We start from the raw sequence: 21,616 nt of genomic DNA, 5'->3' as shown, positions 1-21,616 counted from the left end.
GGCTCCTTTCTTTTTATTCTATGCTCTTAGGATGTGGGGCCCCTTGGTATCCTCACATGTAAAGTGGGACTGTTGGTCCTGCGTTGTATGTAATGACATCAGAATGCTGCAACAAGCCTACACCCTGCATAGTGTGGGGGTCCTGTGGGGGGGAATTATACCTCAGCCTGAAGTGGGGCTTTAATAAAATGGAGACCTGAATGGAGAGGTGAGGAGGATTCTGGGAATATCATTTGATGTGACTCTTTGTGTTCAGATGTAGAGTTTTCCTCCTGTGACGTCTGGAGATCATATGACATCACATTGCCTCCACCTCCCTCCCTGATAGAAGAGAGAAAGAAGAAGAAGATTCTAGAAGTCACCAGAGAGATCACTGAGCTGCTGACAGGAGAGGTGAGCGGTGCCGGGAATTCTGGGACATTCTCCAGTAACAGACAAGGGATGTGTCTGGATGGTGACTGTATCATTGTGTGTGTCAGGTTCCTATAAGGTGTCAGGGTGTCACTGTCTATTTCTCCATGGAGGAGTGGGAGTATTTAGAAGGACACAAGGATCTCTACAAGGACGTCATGATGGACAATCAGCCGCCCCTCACATCACCGGGTAAGAGGAGACTTTATTGTAAAGGAGAGAGCAGTACGGAGGATCCACCTAGATCCCCCATCATCTGATAAACACATAGAAACAATGGATTCAGTCAGTGTGTGTGTTTCCTACAGATGGATCCAGTCATGGGAACCCACCAGAGAGATGTCCCCGTCCTCTGTATTCCCGGGATTCCACACAGGAAGGTCACACCATCCCTCACCATCATCAGGTAGATGATGACAATTATTGGTAGTTGTGATTTATACACAGCATGTTTGTTACAATGAATGTTTTATTATATCTTTCAGAGTGGAATCCTCGGGGATGATAATATTGATGTTAAAGAAGAGTATAAAGAGGAGGATGAGGAGTATGGAGTGATGGAGGAGTTTTCAGAAGGACACAAGGATATGATGGAGCCACCTAATACCAGGAACCCACCAGAGAGATGTCCCCGTCCTCTGTATTCCCAGGATTCCACACAGGAAGGTCACACCATCCCTCACCATCATCAGGTAGATGGGGAGCAATCACTGATAGTATCATTAGGATCTGTACGTTAGAATAAAATGTACAAAGCGAGTGCCATGCAGTCAGCAGCTAAGCACTCAAGGTAAGCAACATAAACCTTACAATAGAATAAATAAAATAGTGCAGCGCTAAAATAATGATTCAGATGAAAGGGAGGTAAAAATAAACAATAAATAATAAAATTTGATGTAAATAAACAATATATGTGAACACACTTAAAAAATTCAAATGAAGACTAGTTATCAGATTAGCACAAAGGTAACTAGATAAAACCTTTAAATGAACATAAAGTATATAAGTGCAGAGCTCACACTAAATAAATAAATATGACATATAGTTCGTATCAGTGACTGAAAATATATAATTATAAATATATGGGGCAAATAATTTGTGTCAGTGACTAGATAGTGCCCATATAGTCCCAAAAGCTTCAATTGGTGCTTGTGCTCGTGGAAACAGAAGAAATGCGCACTCACCAGACACACAATATTAGTGCGTGTTATATCTTATATCCTGGTGTCATCAAGGTAGTCATCTGAGCCAGTTGTGGAAAAAGGCTTCCTCTCAAGGTGGATGGGTCCCAGGACTTTAAATGTTGATGATCCAGGGGTGTCCAGAGTTCCCCTTAAGGGATAGGTGGGTGCAGCTCACAAGGGTTAACTGGAGGCTCCCTCTCTGGAGGTAATAAACTGGTACTGGGTGTCGTCACCGAATAAAGATGGCCACCAAAGTTCCACGATGCTCCGACGGCATGACATCACGGCGTGAGTTGGCTCCTCCTTACGCGTTACGTGCGCACGCACATCATCAGAGGAAGAAACCATTGGCACCATGACGTGACATAAGGCTTTAAATAGGCAGAATGGCGCATGCGTATCAAGCCGGCGACATTTTGCTGAAGCCTAAACAGATTGTTTACTCTCGTGCGCTGATGCGCCATTTTACTAGAGGTTTTTTATATAGATAAAAAGAGTATGTACATTCGTTCGCTTATGCTGTATATTACCTTAAATTCTAAATGTCAAAAGAGTATAATATATTAAAAACTCCTAATATATTGAAATATATTGGTGATGCAGGTGTGTTAATGCTTTATATGATTAGATAAACCATTTCAGATGTCAAAAGTATAGCACTTATATGAGTGTTGGAAGTGATTGATCTACATTAAATATTGATCAACTGTTGTATATTAATATCAATAAAGGATATTAATTAATAAGTAAAAGAAATAAAAAGTTGTATAAGAATATCAGCAAAATCATAATAAAAATATAATAAAGTCAAATAATTATACCATTAAAACACCTATTGTATTCAAATAATAAAATAAGTAAAATATATACTGGTGTCCATTATAGTAAAATTATAAATGATTATATTATTATATAAAAAAAAATTTTAGAACAAAAAATGGACATCAGAAGGATTTGGCAAAAGATCCGATGAGCGTTAACGAATGTACTAAGACTGAAATCACATATGATATGAATATAACCGTATTGTAAGAATAATACACAAGAATTAAAATATTTATGCTAAAAGTACACATTAAAGAATGTTCAAATGAAATTAACTATTAACGATAAAACAATTAACATCTAACTCAATATTGAGTCCTGCCGGGTGCAGGGTACCTAACTCGTAAATTTGTTTGGTCTCCAGTTGGGATACTGGCCGAGTCTTATATGTCCCTCTCCAGTGCGGGATGATAGTATCTATCCCTATGAACATAAGTGAGGAGGGATCTCTCTTCTGATATCACCTATAATGTAAGGAGAGGGAATGCTCCTTATATCCTTTTTTAATATTATAAATGTGCTCCGGAGACGGTCCCTCAACCTTCTCGTGGTACGACCCACATACTGTTTGGGGCATTCTAATAGATAGACTACATATTTCCTATTACAGCCGATGAATTTGTCTATATTATATGTCTTATTAGTTTGATTAGAAAGATATCTGGTTATTATTTTCTTTCTAGTATCATTAGGATCTGTATATTATCTGCATTGTTACCATTGATGGCATTTATATTATATATTCAGAGTGGAAACCTGAGAGATCCTAAAGTTGAGGTTAAAGAAGAGATAAAAGAAGAGAAGGATGAGGATGGGGGGATGGAGGAGTCAGAGCTTCTAAAAGAAGACAAAGATCTGTACCAGGACACCATGGTGGAGTCATCCAGCTACAGGAACCCTCCAGAGAGATGTCCCCATCCTCTGTATTCCCGGGATTCCACACAGGAAGGTCACACCATCCCTCACCATCATCAGGTAGATGATGACAATTATTGGTAGTTGTGATTTATACACAGCATGTTTGTTACAATGAATGTTTTATTATATCTTTCAGAGTGGAATCCTCGGGGATGAGAATATTAATGTTAAAGAAGAGTATAAAGAGGAGGATGAGGAGTATGGAGTGATGGAGGAGCTTTCAGAAGGACACAAGGATATGATGGAGCCATCTAATACCAGGAACCCACCAGAGAGATGTCCCCATCCTCTGTATTCCCGGGATTCCACACAGGAAGGTCACACCATCCCTCACTATTACAAGGTTGGTGGGATGGAGAATCTAGAACATGGACTTGTAGAGACAAAGTGTGGATTTTTTATGTGATGTCACAATCATAAATCTTACATTTTACAGATGATATTTTCTCTCATTCTCTTGGTTTAGGGTGAAGATCTGATAGATATAAAAGTTGAGGTGAAAGCAGAAGAAGAAGAGGCGTATGTGAGGGATGATCAGCAGTCTATGGAGGAGGATGGAATAACGGGGACATTTATAGAGGAGGACACTCCTACAGAGATCAGCACAGGTGGGTCATGAACACTAAATCCATTCCTCCACCCATACTGCTCACTGATTGGTCCAGAGTAGGGCGGGGACTGGGTGATATCAGCCTGTAATCCCCTGGTCACTTTCCTGAGCTGTGTTCCCCGTCCTGTATTCCTGGATTTCTCTCGGATAATCTTCCTTCTCTGTGCTGCAGACACAATTTATGTATCTAGACTGGATTTATGGAGGTTCTGGGGTTCAGCTGGCAGCAAAATGTTTTTCAGCACAAGCGATACTAGACCTAGACACCTGGGGTGTGTGTCTTGGGTGTCCTTCCCCATGCCCAGATCTAGTTATATCTCTGACAGAACATTTCTCCCAGGGTTCCTTCTCTGTTATCTGCTGGCAGTGCCGGGTGGAGGGATATGTCTGTAGTGTCTCAGACCCAAGTCACTGAGTGCAGTCTCAGGAGATGGGAGGCAGCGGTGTGGGATCTCTGCAACTTGTCTACAGTAAACATTTAATCTTCCACTGATTACTGAATACCAATATTATGAGTCCTGACCCTTACACTGTATAATTTATATTGTACATTACATACTCCTGACCCCTGCACTATATACTCTATGTTGTACATTACATACTCCTGACCCCTGCACTATATACTCTATGTTGTACATTACATACTCCTGACTCCTGCACTATATACTCTATGTTGTACATTACATACTCCTGACCCCTGCACTATATACTCTATGTTGTACATTCCATAGTCCTGACTTCTGCTCTCCCCCCTCCCCCCACTGCTATATATACACATAATATGGATTCTCTCATGTTAAACCCATTTCCTCCCAGCTGGACATTTTATATCGGATGATGTGATTGGAGCACAAACTTTTACATGGTGATAATAATGTGATAACATCCTCCAACTTTGGACCCTTAAACAGAAAGTGATAATGAGGGCGGAGTCAATACCCCAATGATGGTGGTCTTCAGGATCAGTCCAGTCTTCATCTTGGTTGTTCTCCCCCCATCCTCACTCTCTGACCTCTGGTGGGGCTCAGCCCCGTTGTTCTTCATGACTAAATCATGGACTAAATAAGGAAGTGCAGTACTTCTTGTGTTGGGAAGATGGCGATGAGTGATAGAGGGGGTGGGGACCCTCGTCCTATAATCCCCTCATCACTGTCCCTCCTATAAACACGGTTCTGGTTGTTTCTTCACTCTCTGACTAAGGTCCATGAATAAAGAAATGACCTGGCAGGAGATCAGAGGAGCCATTTCCTAGATCCCTTGAGGGTGGAATTGTAAGCTCCTCAGAGACCAAGCTGCCTGATGTGGGCGGAGTCCTGGTTTGGGGGAACCAATCAGCTCCTGTCTAGTAATCCTCTTTGTCTTTGTATTTTAGTCCATGGCCGGGAGATGAGGAAAACCTCCGAGGATTGTCTCACTTTGTCTCCAGACTGGAAAGTAGAAGATGAGGACATCACACAGTATAGTCCAGGAGAAAACCCGGCTCCCTCCAATGTCCATCCGGCACCACCCAGTGTAGATGGACCATCGGATTCCTCGTATCCTGAGGAACCTCAGACTGTGCGGGACCGGGCCGGCCTTCCAACAGAGAAGAGCTTTTCCTGTACTGAGTGCGGGAAATGTTTCCGTTATAAATCCTATCTTAATAGGCATCAAAGATCTCACACGGGAAAGAAGCCGTATTCCTGTCCTGAGTGCAAGAAATGTTTTTCAGTGAAGTCCAATCTTTACACACATCAGAGATCTCACACGGGGGAGAAGCCGTATTCCTGTATTGAGTGCGGGAAATGTTTTTCAAAAAAGTATAATCTTAAAAAACATCAGAGGCTTCACACAGCTGAGAAACCATATTCCTGTCCTGAGTGCGGGAAAACATTTTCACAGAAGGTTCACCTTAGCACACATCAAAGACTGCACACAGGAGAGAAGCCATTTTCCTGTTCTGATTGTGGGAAAAGTTTTTTTCAAAAATCAGAGCTTGTTTCACATCAGAGATCTCATACGGGGGAGAAGCCATATTCTTGTCATGAGTGTGGGAAACGTTTTTCATGGAAGTCCAGTCTTTGCATACATCAGAGATCTCACACGGGTAAGAAGCCATATTGCTGTCCTGAGTGCGGGAAATGTTTTTCAGTGAAGTACAACCTTTACAAACATCAGAGATCTCACACGGGAGAGAAGCCGTATTCCTGTCTTGAGTGCGGGAAATGTTTTTCACATATGTCTAATCTTTACATACATCAGAGATCTCACACAGGGGAAAAGCCATATCCTTGTCCTGAGTGCGGGAAATGTTTTTCACAGAAGTCCAATCTTTCCATCCATCAGAAATGTCACACGGGGTAAAAGCCACTTTCCTGTCCTGAGTGAGGGAAATGTTCCTCTCTGAAGTCCTGTCTTCCTGTACATCAGGGGTCCCACACAACCCTGGAGGTGTATTAGTGCCTTGAGTGCGGGAAATGTCTTCTAGATGAATGTTGCTGGACATCCCAGCTCTCGTGGGGAAGAAGCACACCCTGATATACACCTCAGATATACTCCATGGCTGATCTTCATCATGGAAGAAACAGTTCATAAGGAGATCAGAGGCCCCCAAAGACATGGATGAAGTGTGGGACCGGGTTGGCCATTGATATCAGGAGAAGAATATAAATGGAGTGTGAAATGCTCTGTAATGATGGAAAACATTCCCCCGGCTCAGCAAATCTCCTAATGACATCAGTGTTTTAGCCCCATTCACAGAGAAGGAATGGACAGGAGATAAAATCTCTCATACAGACAGAATAGTCATGTGACTTTATAAAGAGGAACGCCAGAAAATCACATCAATCAAATCTTCCAATGTGTTCCCCATACACAGATTCCCCTACATATCCGCCTTTATTTCCTCCTTTCCCCCATTTTCTATGTTGGGATCTTTTCTACAATACTTTGTTATAATTAGAGATGAGCGAATTTCTCAAAAATTCGATTCGGCTGATTCGGCGAATTCCAGTATGAAATTCGATTCGATGCGAATTAATTCGCTACGAAGTTAACTTATTAAAAGGGTTTCTAGGCTTCAGAGAGCCTTTAAATTAGTGCAGAACACTGTACCTTTAATTTAAATGCCCTTGAAGATGAGGAAGGAGAAGGAGAAGGATGAGAAGAAGGAGAAGGAGAAGGATGAGGAGAAGGAGAAGGATGAGAAGAAGGAGAAGGATGAGAAGAAGGAGAAGGATGAGGAGAAGGAGAAGGATGAGAAGAAGGAGAAGGATGAGAAGAAGGAGAAGGATGAGAAGATGGAGAAGGAGAAGGATGAGGAGAAGGAGAAGGATGAGAAGAAGGAGAAGGATGAGGAGAAGGAGAAGGATGAGAAGAAGGAGAAGGATGAGGAGAAGGAGAAGGATGAGAAGAAGGAGAAGGATGAGAAGAAGGAGAAGGATGAGAAGGATGAGAAGAAGGAGAAGGATGAGAAGAAGGAGAAGGAGAAGGATGAGAAGAAGGAGAAGGATGAGAAGAAGGACAGTTCTGTGACAGTTTCTGTCTATTTCTGACAGTTCTGGGACATTCACTCCATACAGCGGTTTCAACCGCTGTATGGAGGGAATGTCATAGAACTGTCAGAAATAGACTATTTCTAACAGTTCTGGGACACTCACTCCATACAGCGGTTGAAACATTGTATCTATTTGTTTCCATAAATGGATCCATTTATGGAAACAAATAGATACAATGTTTCAACCGCTGTATGGAAGGAATGTCCCAGAACTGTCATAAATAGTCTATTTCTGACAGTTCTGGGACATTCCCTCCATACAGCGGTTTCCGGCAAAAAGTGTATGTGCAGAGTTCCTCTATTCTGCAGATACACTTAGAGGAGCTCTGCACATACACTTTTTGCCGGCTTGGAATTATTCTTATTTTCATCCTACTTCTTCTTCTTCTTCATCCTCATCCTCTTCTTCTTCTTCTGAGGATGAGGATGAAGAAGTAGAAGAAGAAGAAGAAGTAGGATGAAAATAAGAATTCCAAACCGGCAAAAAGTGTATGTGCAGAGCTCCTCTATTTCTGACAGTTCTCTGACAGCTCCTTCACATGTACAGCGGTTGAAACATCTGTATCCTAAATGGAAACTAATAGATACAATGTTTCAACCGCTTTACATGTGTTCCTTCTGTCAGAGATCTGTCAGAAATAGCGGAGCTCACTGCAGGGACACTTTTGCCGGCTGATCGGGAAATATTCGATTCGCGCACCCGAAGTAGGCAAAATTTCGGATTCGACGCGAATCGAATATTTCCTGAAATTCGACTCGAATTCCGGTTCGCCTGGTTCGATTCGCTCATCTCTAGTTATAATAATGGAACACGTTGTGTATTGTATTGTACACCAATAATAATGACTCCGCCCCCACATTCCAGACAAGGGATCTTCCTGACCAATCGGATTTCTGCATTTACTATTTCCTGATTTATTTTTGCAATCCCTTTGAAAGTGAAATTATAATAAAAAATGTATTGAATGAAAAACAAAATCCTGTGTGTGCAATGATGACAAAGCTGTGTATCCAGAAACGGCTGGTCGGTGACACTTCCATATACAGCCCAATGAAGTGACAAGGAAGCCCTAGAACCCTTTGGAGGAACCCTGGCTGAGAAAGGCTGGACTAGGCAGTCACATATCTCTGCCCCCCTTGCAGGGTTCCCAACCCTCCGGGACTTTTATTACTGACACAACATGAAATAGAATAGAATGGATAGATAATGTGGACATTGTAGTCAATGGAAGGTGATGAAGGGACGGGCAGAATCAAGCTCCTTGATAGTAGAGGGAGACCCGATCAGTCCTCATGGGGGTCACATACATGTATAATAGACCCTTGTGGTGTCATGGAGGACAATCCTCAGGTATCCTCATATGTAGATGATAGTCACTGAGATATCAGATAAAGCCACACGCTGCTATCTCACACTTGGCACAAAGACAGCCAGTAGATGGATGTAAAGAGATGACGGAACGGGGCACTTGTAGAGTCAAAGGAGGCAGCGGTCACCATTCACTTTCAGCACAGGAGAGTCCCTCAATCCTCAGTGAGGTCATATACATACATGGCAGACCCATATAGATCCCATAGGGGGTAATCCACGTAGTCATCCACGGATAATTGTGGTAATAGCAGTGTTGCCAGTATATGGATGGCGGGTTATAATGACAGGATAGATAGTGCAGTAGGCAGTGGGTGAGCAGAAATATGAGACTGATAGAGCTCTGTGTGCCAGCGATAGGAACAAGGACATCAGACAGGTGGAGCTCAGCCAAGCAATTTCCATGAATGGGGACTTCCCCAGTGTATTAGTGCCTTAGTCCAAAAAACAGAGTCCGCTCACCCATCCAAGTGCCGTTTGTCCTCCCGCTGCATAGTGGAAGTGTAGAGGCACGCCGTGTAATCATCTGTGGATGAGGAGGTCTGCAAAGAGGTCTAGTGTGTCCAGAGCAATGCGGCCAGGTGGAGAGGCTGTGTGGAGAGGCCTGGATGCCGGGAACGCTGCGCCATGATGATGTGACGTCAACGTGTTTCATCCACTGAGTCACGTGAGCTTCTTCAGCCCACAGCACACCGGACACACTAGACCTCTTTTCAGACCTAATTATCCACAGATGACTACACGGCATACCTCTACACTTCCACTATGCAGCGGGAAGACAATGTATTAGCAAACAGCACTTGGATGGGAAGCAGAAGGAGCCAAGAGAAGATGTGGAGCAGAAGGAGCCTGGAGAGGATGGGGAGGTGAAGAAGCCTAGAAAGGTGGGGAGGAGAAGGAGCCTAGAAAGGATGGGGAGGAGAAGAAGCCTAGAAAGGATGGAGAGGTGAAGAAGCCTAGAAAGGATAAGGAGGAGAAGCAGCCTAGAGATGACAAGGAGAAGAAGGAGCCTAGAGAGGATGGGGAAGGGATGGAGCCAAGAGAGGATGGGGAGGGGAAGGAGCCAAAAGAGGATTAGAAAGGAGAAAGAGCCTAGAGAGAATGGGGAGGAGAAGGAGCTTAGAGAGGATGGGGAGGAGAAGGAGCCTAGAGAGGATGGGAGGAGAAGAAGCCTAGAGAGGATGGGAGGGGGGTAGAAACTTAAGGAGAATTGGAAAGAAGGGTGGAAAAGGAAGGGAAGGAAAGTATAGAGGATGGGGAAGAAGCATAGAAAGGATGGGGAGGGGAAGAAACCTAGAAAGGATGGGAAGGAGGACAGAGCCTAACGAGGATGAGGAGTGAAAGAAGCCTAGCCTCCCCAGCGGTATTCCTGAGTGTAGCTCGGGGTAAAATTTCAGTATCAAGAGAGGTAACCCTGAGCTACACTCCGGCTTACCATGCGGCGTTGTTCAGGGAGTCCCTGCAGAGCTTACCTTGTCCTTCGCTCCCGTGATGTGTCCCCTGCAGCATCCCCGGCCATCTCCTCCGGCCGATACCGGCATCCGGCTTCCGTGTTCCAGTCCCTGTGACGTCAGGACGTACGGGTGCCGGAACTGGTGGCAAATTTTAAAAAATATCATTTTTTTGCAAACAAATATTACATAGTAAAACATTGCTGTATCAAACCATTTCACATACATATTGTCCCGAGTGCTTTGTCCAGCTCCCTGCCTGCATTTTTACTCTTCTTTCTGCCTGGAAACTGAGAAACGTCCATGGCGTCCAAAAAGCGTCCCTTTAGGTCAGACGCGGTTTTAGACCGGCTAGAGAACAGCGATAGTAAATCAGAACCACTTGCAGAATTGAGTGATAATGATTGGTGGGGGAAATTCCTCATCAGACACTGAAAACGATTCTGCGACTGAGCTCAGCGATGTGTGAACTTGGCGCTATATTTCCAATATCAGTGTTTTTGGTTTAATTATATTATTGAATTGCATTTATTATTATTATTTTTTAGGAGTATTTATTAAATGATAATTTATGATTTTGTGTTTCAAGTTTTATCCTCCCCGGGATGTTTACTAGACTCTTGTTCGGACAGATTTCAGGGAGTTATTCCTAAAAATTACAGCCGACAATAAAACAAAAACATATTTCCATGCAAAATAATGGTACCGCTTTCAGCACCAAAAATCTGAAATAATCAGACCGCTAGGGAGGTTAGAGAGGATGGAGAGGAGAAGGAGTCTAGAAAGAATTGGGAGGGAATGGAGCCTAGAAAGGCTGGGGAGTAATAGGAGCCTAGAGAGGATGGGGAGGGGAAGGAACCTAGAGAGGATGGGAAAGAGGACGGAGCCTAGAGAGGATGAGTAGGGGAAGGAGCCTAGAAAGGAAGAAGCCTAAAGAGGATAGGGAGGAGAAGGAGCCTAGAGAGGATGGGAAGGAGGAGCCTATAGAGGATGGGAAGGAGGAGCCTATAGAGGATGGAGTGGGGAAGAAGCCTAGACAGCATGGAGAGGGGAATGAGCCTAATGAGGATGAGGAGTAGAAGAAGCCTAGAGAGGATAGGGGGAGGGGAAGAAGCCAAGAGAGGATGGGGGGAGGGGAAGGAGCCTAGAGCGCATGAGGAAGGGAAGAAGCCTAGAGGGGATGGGAAGGGAAGGAGCCTAGAGAAATTGTAGGCAATTGAGCCTAGAGAGTCTCGGGATGGAAAGGAGCATAGAAAGGATGGGGTGGGGAAGGACCATGGAGAGGATGGGAGGGGAATACATTTGAGTAAGTTTCTGGCACTACAGACTCCATGCAGTCACCTCTGCCATTCAGCACTTGCCATTGTCCTCACTGTGTTCATTTTCTACAAACACCAACCCATAGGTGCCTCCCTCCCAGGAATACAGAACACATTTTCTCAGATGATCCCAGTATTGGACCCATTTAGTATGCTGGACATGAAAGTATTCTGCATCCAACCTTCTGGAAAAGACAAACATATTTCCTCCCCCCATCCCTTCACTGGGTTGTTTTACAGAAGAACTAAAGGCATTGATTTTCTGGAGAGTGGAGAGGGGTTAGACCTCCTGTTGGTTTCTATTGCTGCCTCGGCCTCCTTTAGGGAGATTCAGCCTCTCTATTTGTCCTGTTTACAATTATTACCGAAAGTGATATAAAATCCTGAGATTTGGGGTGTCACCAGAACAGGATCAGGAGAAGAGGACTCCCTATGACACCATTGTATGTAGGGGGCGCTCTGCAACTAGATTTTACACCATCGTATATAGGGGCAGCTTTCCAAATATATTATTACACACTGTACAGTATTCTCTCTCCACCCTCTACATTGTAACCCCCCCGGGACACCCCCCATGTGTACAGCTGGAGGGCATCTTTCCAGAATCATTCTAATGATAAAACACACCCCCCCAGATTAATACAACACGTGTACTGGTGGTCCAATCAGAACCCTCCAGGCCCCAGCAGTGCACACCCCCAGATTAATATGACACGTGTACTGGTGGTCCAATCAGAACCCTCCAGGCCCCAGCAGTGCACACCCCCAGATTAATACAACACGTGTACTGGTGGTCCAATCAGAACCCTTCAGGCCCCAGCAGTGCACACCCCCAGATTAATACAACACGTGTACTGGTGGTCCAATCAGAACCCTCCAGGCCCCAGCAGTGCACACCCCCAGATTAATACAACACGTGTACTGGTGGTCCAATCAGAACCCTCCAGGCCCCAGCAGTGCACACCCCCAGATTAATACAACACGTGTACTGGTGGTCCAATCAGAACCCTCCAGGCCCTAGCAGTGCACACCCCCAGATTAATACAACACGTGTACTGGTGGTCCAATCAGAACCCTCCAGGCCCCAGCAGTGCACACCCCCAGATTAATACAACACGTGTACTGGTGGTCCAATCAGAACCCTCCAGGCCCCAGCAGTGCCCCCAGCCCTGAATTCTCTCCAATGGAACTCTCCAGTGAAATCTCCTCTCATCAATTACTAGCCGGATTCTCTCTATTACCTCCTGTATGTACAAAACTCCCCCAAATCTCTCCCCTCCTCACCATCCACTAGAAATTGGAGGAATTGTTTCTTCTTCCTGAAATCCAGACCTAGAGAGGAATAGAAAAGAACCAACAAACCCCACAAAGTCTTTTTATAGAGATTTATTCCATCAAATCCAAACTATTCTACACATATTTATTCCATGGAATATGAAGAGATTTTTCTATCAATAATCCCATCAAATCTGCGTGTTTATTGGACTTTATTCCCAGCAATAATCAATCAGGAATCCATGCCAGCAATCATCAGATCAATAGGAATGTTTCCAATATCCAGTGATCACGGTTTGATCCTCCAACATAACCAGTGCACAGAATGATAAATCTATCCCATGAAATGGATCTTATTGATTGGTTGATGTCATTGATTGATCTATTGATTCCCTTCTATGATAGAATAGATTGATTTCTCCATGTATTGATCATCCTCTCCATATATCTCTTCACCTTGTCTAACATCATACAAATCCTGAATGCTATAAATCTCAGTCCTGTCCATGAATTGTATGTGACTCGGGTCTTTATAATACCATATACTGGACTGTTACTTCATTCCCTATTTTTATATCGTCTTCTTACACCTGTCCTGATGAAGTGACACTTTGAAGCCATGAAACGCGTTGATGGTGTATTTTACATTCACTTGTCCAGTAAACTCCGACCTTCTGAAGAAAACATTTCAGAGTTTCCTCCTTTACTATGGGCTCCTCTGCTGACCTCACCCTCATTTTTTCTTGGGGTGAAAGTTCTCCACCGGGATCCAAATCCTGCTTAGTATATGATGATCCGGAATTCCCCCAAAATTACCAAAACTTTATTCTCCAGGGCCTCTAATAATAGATGTTTGGGGGTTTATCTCATCTTCAGGCCTAAAATCTGCATTTTCCCATGTGTGCAAAATAATGCAGAAACAGCTGTGGCAGTGAGAGGGTTAATGTGGGCTAGATGGGATCACTCTGCTGGGGTCACACTGTACACATTAGAGCGCCCCCTAGCTGCAGCCTGGTAATAACATTGCTGGGAGGTCTATTCACTGCTACATACTTCCCACCTTTATAGAAACATATAAATGGTTAGCACTTCCTCCTAGAACAGTGGTTCTCAACCTTTCTAATGCCGCGACCCCTTAATACAGTTCCTCATGTTGTGGTGACCCCCAACCATAAAATTATTTTCGTTGCTACTTCATAACTGTAATTTTGCAGTGGGAGGACTAGTGCCCCATCACTGATGTCAGTGGGATGAATAGTGTCCCATCGTTGGTGTCAGTGGGAGGAATAGTGCCCCATCGTTGGTGTCAGTGGGAGGAATAGTGCCCCATCGTTGGTGTCAGTGGGAGGAATAGTGCCCCATCATTGGTGTCAGTGGGAGGAATAGTGCCCCATAGTTGGTGTCAGTGGGAGGAATAGTGCCCCGTCGTTGGTGTCAGTGGGAGGAATAGAGTCCCGTCGTTGGTGTCAGTGTGAGGAATAGTGCCCCATCATTGGTATTAGTGGGAGGAATAGTGCCCCATCATTGGTGTCAGTGGGAGGAATAGTGCCCCATCATTGGTATTAGTGGGAGGAATAGTGCCCCATCATTGGTGTCAGTGGGGGGAATAGTGCCCCATCATTGGTGTCAGTGGGAGGAATAGTGCCCCATCATTGGTGTCAGTGGGGGGAATAGTGCCCCATCATTGGTGTCAGTGGGAGGAATAGTGCCCCGTCGTTGGTGTCAGTGGGAGGAATAGAGTCCCGTCGTTGGTGTCAGTGTGAGGAATAGTGCCCCATCATTGGTATTAGTGGGAGGAATAGTGCCCCATCATTGGTGTCAGTGGGAGGAATAGTGCCCCATCATTGGTATTAGTGGGAGGAATAATGCCCCATCATTGGTGTCAGTGGGGGGAATAGTGCCCCATCATTGGTGTCAGTGGGAGGAATAGTGCCCCATCATTGGTGTCAGTGGGGGGAATAGTGCCTCATCATTGGTGTCAGTGGGGGGAATAGTGCCCCATCATTGGTGTCAGTGGGGGGAATAGAGTCCCATCATTGGTGTCAGTGGGGGGAATAGAGCCTTATCATTGGTGTCAGTGGGGGGAATAGAGCCCCATCATTGGTGTCAGTGGGGGGAATAGTGCCCCATCATTGGTGTCAGTGGGGGGAATAGTGCCCCATCATTGGTGTCAGTGGGGGGAATAGTGCCCCATCATTGGTGTCAGTGGGAGGAATAGTGCCCCATCATTGGTGTCAGTGGGAGGAATAGTGCCCCATCATTGATGTCAGTGGGGGGAATAGTGCCCCATCATTGATGTCAGTGGGGGGAATAGTGCCCCATCATTGGTGTCAGTGGGGGGAATAGTGCCCCATCATTGGTGTCAGTGGGGGGAATAGTGCCCCATCATTGGTGTCAGTGGGAGGAATAGTGCCCCATCATTGGTGTCAGTGGGAGGAATAGTGCCCCATCATTGATGTCAGTGTGGTGGAGGGGGAAATAGTGCCCCATCATTGGGGTCAGGTGGGGAATAGTGCCCCATCGTTGGTGTCAGTGGGGGGGGGAAATAGTGTCCCATCGTTGGTGTCGGTAGGGGGAGGAATAGTGCCCCATTCTTGGTGTCAGTGGGGGGGAGGAATAGTGCCCCATCATTGGTGTCAGTGGGGGGGAGGAATAGTGCCCCATCGTTGGTGTCAGTGGGGGGAGGAATAGTGCCCCATCGTTGGTGTCAGTGGTGGGAGAAATAGTGCCCCATCGTTGGTGTCAGTGGGGGGAGGAATAGTGCCCCATCGTTGGTGTCAGTGGGGGGAGGAATAGTGCCCCATCGTTGGTGTCAGTGGGGGGGAGGAATAGTGCCCCATCGTTGGTGTCAGTGGTGGGAGAAATAGTGCCCCATCATTGGTGTCAGTGGGGGGAGGAATAGTGCCCCATCGTTGGTGTCAGTGGGGGGAGGAATAGTGCCCCATCGTTGGTATTAGTGACACAAATGATGGGGCACTATTCCTCCCACTGACACCAATGATACTTACCTTGCTGACCCCTGCTCCAGCCTGGGCTCGCTCTCTCACTTACCTGTCAGCTGTCTTCCTTCTCTGGCCTCTCTCTTCACTCGCTCCGGCAGCTCCCTCGATCTTCTTAGATCTACGCACGCTGCCGCTCGGCTCCTCCTCTCCAAGCTCCACCTCCTCGCCGGTGATTGGCCGCCTGTGTGCCTCTCCTGAGCTACAGTTCCGGTGGCCAATCAGCGGCGAGGAGGCGGAGCTGTTGAGTGATCCCGGAGGTGTGCCCACACATCGACTGAGTCAGAGGAGCGGTGTCTCGGTTCCTAAGACCATCGGAAATATGTGTTTTCCGATGGTCTTAGGTGACCCCTGTGAAATGGTCGTTCGACCCCCAAAGGGGTCGCGACCCCCAGGTTGAGAACCGCTGTCCTAGAAGAACTAGCATTTAAATCCCAACCACTGCCATACCTGCCTGGAGTTTGCATGTTCTCCCTGTGCCTGCGTGATCTTTCCCCAGCCTGGACCGGCTGAGTGATGTCAGCTGACAGCGGGCTTCACCTGAAAACGGGTCACAGGAGATCAGAATGAACTGCACTCCTCTGATCCACAGGAGAAGTACAGACAAAAGAGCTTTGCCTGAACTTCTCCTTCAAAGAATATGTTCCTCCAACATGTCCTATTCCTGATCTGTGCCGGCTGTCCCATGTCCTGGTATGAAGACGTCTCCTCTTCTCTCTGTATTGCTTCCTTTGTGTGAGATCCCCGGTGATCCTGCCAGTCCCTCTGATTTGAGTACAGCAGGATGGTAAGCGAGCGTTATATGAAACTCTGAAATAGCAGCTAGAACACCAAAAAGGCAACCAACTTGAACCTTCAAAACACTAAGAAATAGAAATAGGTGCAGCCCTAAATATGCATGAAAAACTAAACCATAATGATATTATATGGTATAATAAAAGGTATAAAATACATAGAAATATAAAGTGCAAAGTCAATGAATCACCCTAAGGTGAAAGGTGAAAGGAATGTCCCAAGGTAATGGAATAAAAAGCCACGTGGGGATCTGGTAGATCCTAATGAGTGTGTGGGGAGTAAATCCAGTGAAGCAAACGATGAGTGTGGAATAAATAAAATGCGCACTCACCAGAAGTGCGTAAAAAAAACCGCATATGAGATTAGCCTGTCTCATCAGGTGTGATAATGGTCAACTGCTCCCAGGATCTTACACCATCGGGTCTCGTCTAGAGTGGAGTACTCCGAGGACCTAACTGTGTATCACCGTCTGGGGTCCCAGGCTCTGTGGGTGAAGGCTCTCAATGAAGAGAGCCCAATAAGGGACACCACATAGCGTGATACCGTAGATAACTGATTTATTGTTTACAAAGTATAGAAAATACAAGTAAATAAATAGAAACTGACCATATAGAATTCAAAATGGCCACCAGCGGTGGTCAGACGTCCAGAAACTATAGCCCATCTGACACGTTTCATGCGATGCACATCATCATAGGGTGCTGGGCTTACAGTCAGGGACGTCTATTAGCTCCTATTTATATTTGATCCCCAGTGATCCTGCCAGTCCCTCTGATTTCCTATTAAAACTGACCACATTAGTCATGAGAGCTCAGCGTGGTCAGTTCTCTAACTGCTGGGAGCTCAGTCTGCTCTCCTCCAATCATCAGACTTGTCCTGAGATCCCCCCTCCCTGCACAGCCATTCACTAGGAAGATCAGTGAACTGAAGACAAGTGATCACATGAATAGTAGTAAGGAGAATGTCACTTCCTGACATCATTGCTTACTACCAGTGAAATCTGTGAATGATCACCGAGGTCACATGGTACAGGGCTATTCTCAACAGACTTGTACCATGTGACAAGCTGTGACCAATCACAGCTCTCACAGTATTTCTCAATGGCTGCAGGAATGCAGATAGAGAGAAGGAGAAATTATTGCTTTTACAGCCTTTATGGGTGTAAAAAAAAACATAAATAATAATATAAAAAAATAAAAATGTAAAACTTTTTTTGGAAAAATTATAATTTTTGGTTATAAACTAATTTGTTTTTTTTTTTTACTAAAAAGATATCTGAATACATTTTGGCCAAGATTTATGAAGAAAGATTATTTATTTGCAAAATTTTATAAGAAAAACATTTTATTTTCAACATTTTTGGACATTTTAATTTATATAGCAAAAAAAATAAAAATTCCAGCGGTGAATAAATACCACCAAAATAAAGTTTTATCTGTCTCAGAGTGCGGGAGTGTGACCTCAGAGTGCGGGAGTGTGACCTCAGAGTGCGGGAGTGTGACATCAGAGTGCGGGAGCGTGACCTCAGGGTGCCGGAGCGTGACCTCAGAGTGCGGGAGCGTGACCTCAGGGTGCGGGAGTGTGACCTCAGGGTGCGGGAGTGTGACCTCAGAGTGCGGGAGTGTGACCTCAGAGTGCAGGAGTGTGACCTCAGAGTGCCGGAGTATGACCTCAGGGTGCGGGAGTGTGACCTCAGAGTGCCGGAGCGTGACCTCAGGGTGCCGGAGTGTGACCTCAGGGTGCGGGAGTGTGACCTCAGAGTGCGGGAGTGTGACCTCAGGGTGCCGGAGTGTGACCTCAGGGTGCGGGAGTGTGACCTCAGGGTGCGGGAGTGTGACCTCAGGGTGCGGGAGTGTGACCTCAGGGTGCGGGAGTGTGACCTCAGAATGCGGGAGTATGACCTCAGAGTGCGGGAGTGTGACCTCAGGGATTAGTATGGGGCGTGTCTGATGAAGGAAACCAAGGGCTCTATTTATAGAACATTCATTGGAGCAATGAGACAATCATTCCTCCAGCTGTGACAACATCTGGCCATATGTTAAGTAACACAGTGATTTCCTATGATCGCTGGCTCCATCTAGTGGCCACAATGAGGTGATTTTTCTGAAATATCTCCATCAGTAAAACTAGCCCAATATGATATTATGGCCACTAGATGGAGCCAATGATCATAAGAAATAAAATACGGCCAAAACTCCTCCCAGCTGGAGAATGCCGGTCACATCCGTTCAACATTGTTCTCCATAGACCTCCAAGTGTTTGTGAAATCTCCCACCACAAAATGTACTCAGCCAATCACAGGGCAGGACTCCATTTTTATTCTTCTCCTGCTATCAATGGCCAACTCGGTCCCACACTTCATCCATGTCTTTGGGGACCTCTGATCTCCTTATGGACTGTTTCTTCCATGATGAAGATCAGCCATGGAGTATATCTGAGGTGTATATCAGGGTGTGCTTCTTCCCCACATGAGAGCTGGGATGTCCAGCAACATTCATCTAGAAGACATTTCCCACACTCAAGGCACTAATACACCTCCATGGTTGTGTGGGACCCCTGATGTACAGGAAGACAGGACTTCAGTGAGGAACATTTCCCTCACTCAGGACAGGAAAGTGGCTTCTCCCCCATGTGAGACCTCTGATGTTTGTAAAGATTGGACTTTTCTGAAAAACATTTCCCACACTCAGGACGGGAATAAAGCTTTTCCCTTTTGTGAGACCTTTGATGCTTGACAAGATCTGCTTGATTTACAAAACATTTCCCGCACTCAGAACAGAAAAGTGACTTTTTCCCTGTGTGCAATCTCTGATGTGTATAAAGATAGGACTTCTGTGAAAAACATTTCACGCACTCAGGACAGGAATACGGCTTCTCCCCCGTGTGCAGTCTCTGATGTGTGTGAAGACTGGACTTCTGTGAAAAACAATTCCCGCACTCCAGACAGGAATACGGCTTCTCCCCCATGTGAGATCTCTGATGGCTGTAAAGACTTGACTTCTCTGAAAAACATTTCCCGCACTCAGGACAAGAATACGGCTTCTCCCCTGTGTGAGATCTCTGATGTTTGTGAAGATGAGACATCTGTGAAAAACATTTCCCACACTCAGGACAAGAATACGGCTTCTCTCCCGTGTGAGATCTCTGATGTTTGTGCACACTGGACTTCTGTGAAAAACATTTCCCGCACACAGAACAAGAATATGGTTTTTCCCCCGTGTGAGATCTCTGATGCTTGTGCAGACTGGACTTCTCTGAAAAACATTTCCCGCACTCAGAACAGGAATACGGCTTCTCTCCTGTGTGAAATTTCTGGTGTCTGTAAAGATAGGACTTCAATGAAAAACATTTCCCGCACTCAGAACAAGAATATGGCTTTTCCCCCATGTGAGATGTCTGATGCCTCGAAAGATGGGACTTCAGTGAAAAACATTTCCCGCACTCAGGACAGGAAAATGGCTTCTCCCCCGTGTGAGACATCTGATGTTTGTGCAGACTGGACTTCTGTGAAAAACATTTCCCACACTCAGGACAAGAATATGGCTTCTCCCCTGTGTGAGATCTCTGATGTTTGTGCAGACTGGATTTTTGTGAAAAACATTTCCCACACTCAGGACAAGAATACGGCTTCTCCCCTGTGTGACATGTCTGATGCCTGGAAAGATGGGACTTCACTGAAAAACATTTCCCGCACTCAGGACAGGAAAATGGCTTCTCCCCCTTGAGAGATGTCTGATGTCTGTAAAGACTGGACTTCACTGAAAAACATTTCCCGCACTCAGGACAGGAATATGGCTTCTCTCCTGTGTGAGATCTTATATGCATATTAAGACGGTATTTATGATGGAAACATTTCCCGCACTCAAGACAGGAGAACTTTTTCCCTGTTGGAAGGCCGGCCCGGTCCCACACAGTCTGAGGTTCCTCAGGATACGAGTAATCCGATGGTCCATCTACACTGGGTGGTGCCGGATGCACATTGGAGGGAGCCGGGCTTTCTCCTGGACTATACTGTGTGATGTCCTCATCTTCTACTTTCCAGTCTGGAGACAAAGTGAGACAATCCTCGGAGGTTTTCCTCATCTCCCGGCCATGGACTAAAATACAAAGACAAAGAGGATTACTAGACAGGAGCTGATTGGTTCAAATCCCCCCAAATATCAGGACAGGACAAATCCCCCCAAATATCAGGACGGTACAAATACCCCTGTAAGGAAAAATGTCTTATTAACTGGCATCCATTGTGTTTAATGCCTCCATTGTAGATGTGTGAACAAGTTAGTTTGGTGTTTATATGTCACTTATATTGACTGTTTGTTTCATGAATTCAGTTCCCATTCTGTAGATGGAACTGACTTATATGGTGGGCTTCAGTCATTTGTGGTCGTTATCTTTCTTGATAAGAGTCCAATATTTCGTTGGTCATTACAATATTTCGTTGGTCATTACAATATATCGTTGGTCATTACAATATTTCGTTGGTCATTACAATACATCGTTGGTCATTACAATATTTCGTTGGTCATTACAATACATCGTTGGTCATTACAATACATCGTTGGTCATTACAATATTTCGTTGGTCATTACAATACATCGTTGGTCATTACAATATTTCGTTGGTCATTACAATACATCGTTGGTCATTACAATACATCGTTGGTCATTACAATATTTCGTTGGTCATTACAATACATCGTTGGTCATTACAATATATCGTTGGTCATTACAATATATCGTAGGTCATTACAATATATCGTTGGTCATTACAATATATCGTTGGTCATTACAATACATCGTTGGTCATTACAATATATCGTTGGTCATTACAATATATCGTTGGTCATTACAATATATCGTTGGTCATTACAATATATCGTTGGTCATTACAATACATCGTTGGTCATTACAATATATCGTTGGTCA

General features: G+C 45.1%; 2 protein-coding genes across 2 annotated transcripts in view; one reads left to right on the top strand and one right to left on the bottom strand.

The window, feature by feature from the left end:
• Positions 1-19,426, top strand: part of LOC149460590 (uncharacterized) — a 28,133-nt gene extending 8,707 nt beyond the window's left edge. The window contains exons 2-5 of the mRNA XM_089679461.1: positions 3,168-3,395; positions 3,475-3,681; positions 5,749-5,832; positions 19,382-19,426. Of these exons, the coding sequence (XP_089535587.1) occupies positions 3,168-3,395; positions 3,475-3,681; positions 5,749-5,832; positions 19,382-19,426 (564 nt within the window). The remainder of the gene's footprint in view (positions 1-3,167; positions 3,396-3,474; positions 3,682-5,748; positions 5,833-19,381) is intronic.
• LOC149460589 (uncharacterized) overlaps positions 1-21,066 on the bottom strand; it is a 67,350-nt gene extending 46,284 nt beyond the window's left edge. The window contains exon 1 of the mRNA XM_089679432.1: positions 19,480-21,066. Within this exon, the coding sequence (XP_089535558.1) occupies positions 19,480-20,774 (1,295 nt within the window). The 5' untranslated portion in view covers positions 20,775-21,066. The remainder of the gene's footprint in view (positions 1-19,479) is intronic.
• Positions 21,067-21,616: the final 550 nt, after the last annotated feature.

This window comes from Staurois parvus, unplaced genomic scaffold, assembly GCF_062004578.1.
Source record: "Staurois parvus isolate SC_StPar_1 unplaced genomic scaffold, SC_StPar_1.0 ptg000224l, whole genome shotgun sequence".
NCBI classification, from domain to species: domain Eukaryota; kingdom Metazoa; phylum Chordata; class Amphibia; order Anura; family Ranidae; genus Staurois; species Staurois parvus.
Note: the sequence above shows the minus strand (reverse complement) of the source record. Positions and strands in the feature narration are given on the sequence as shown.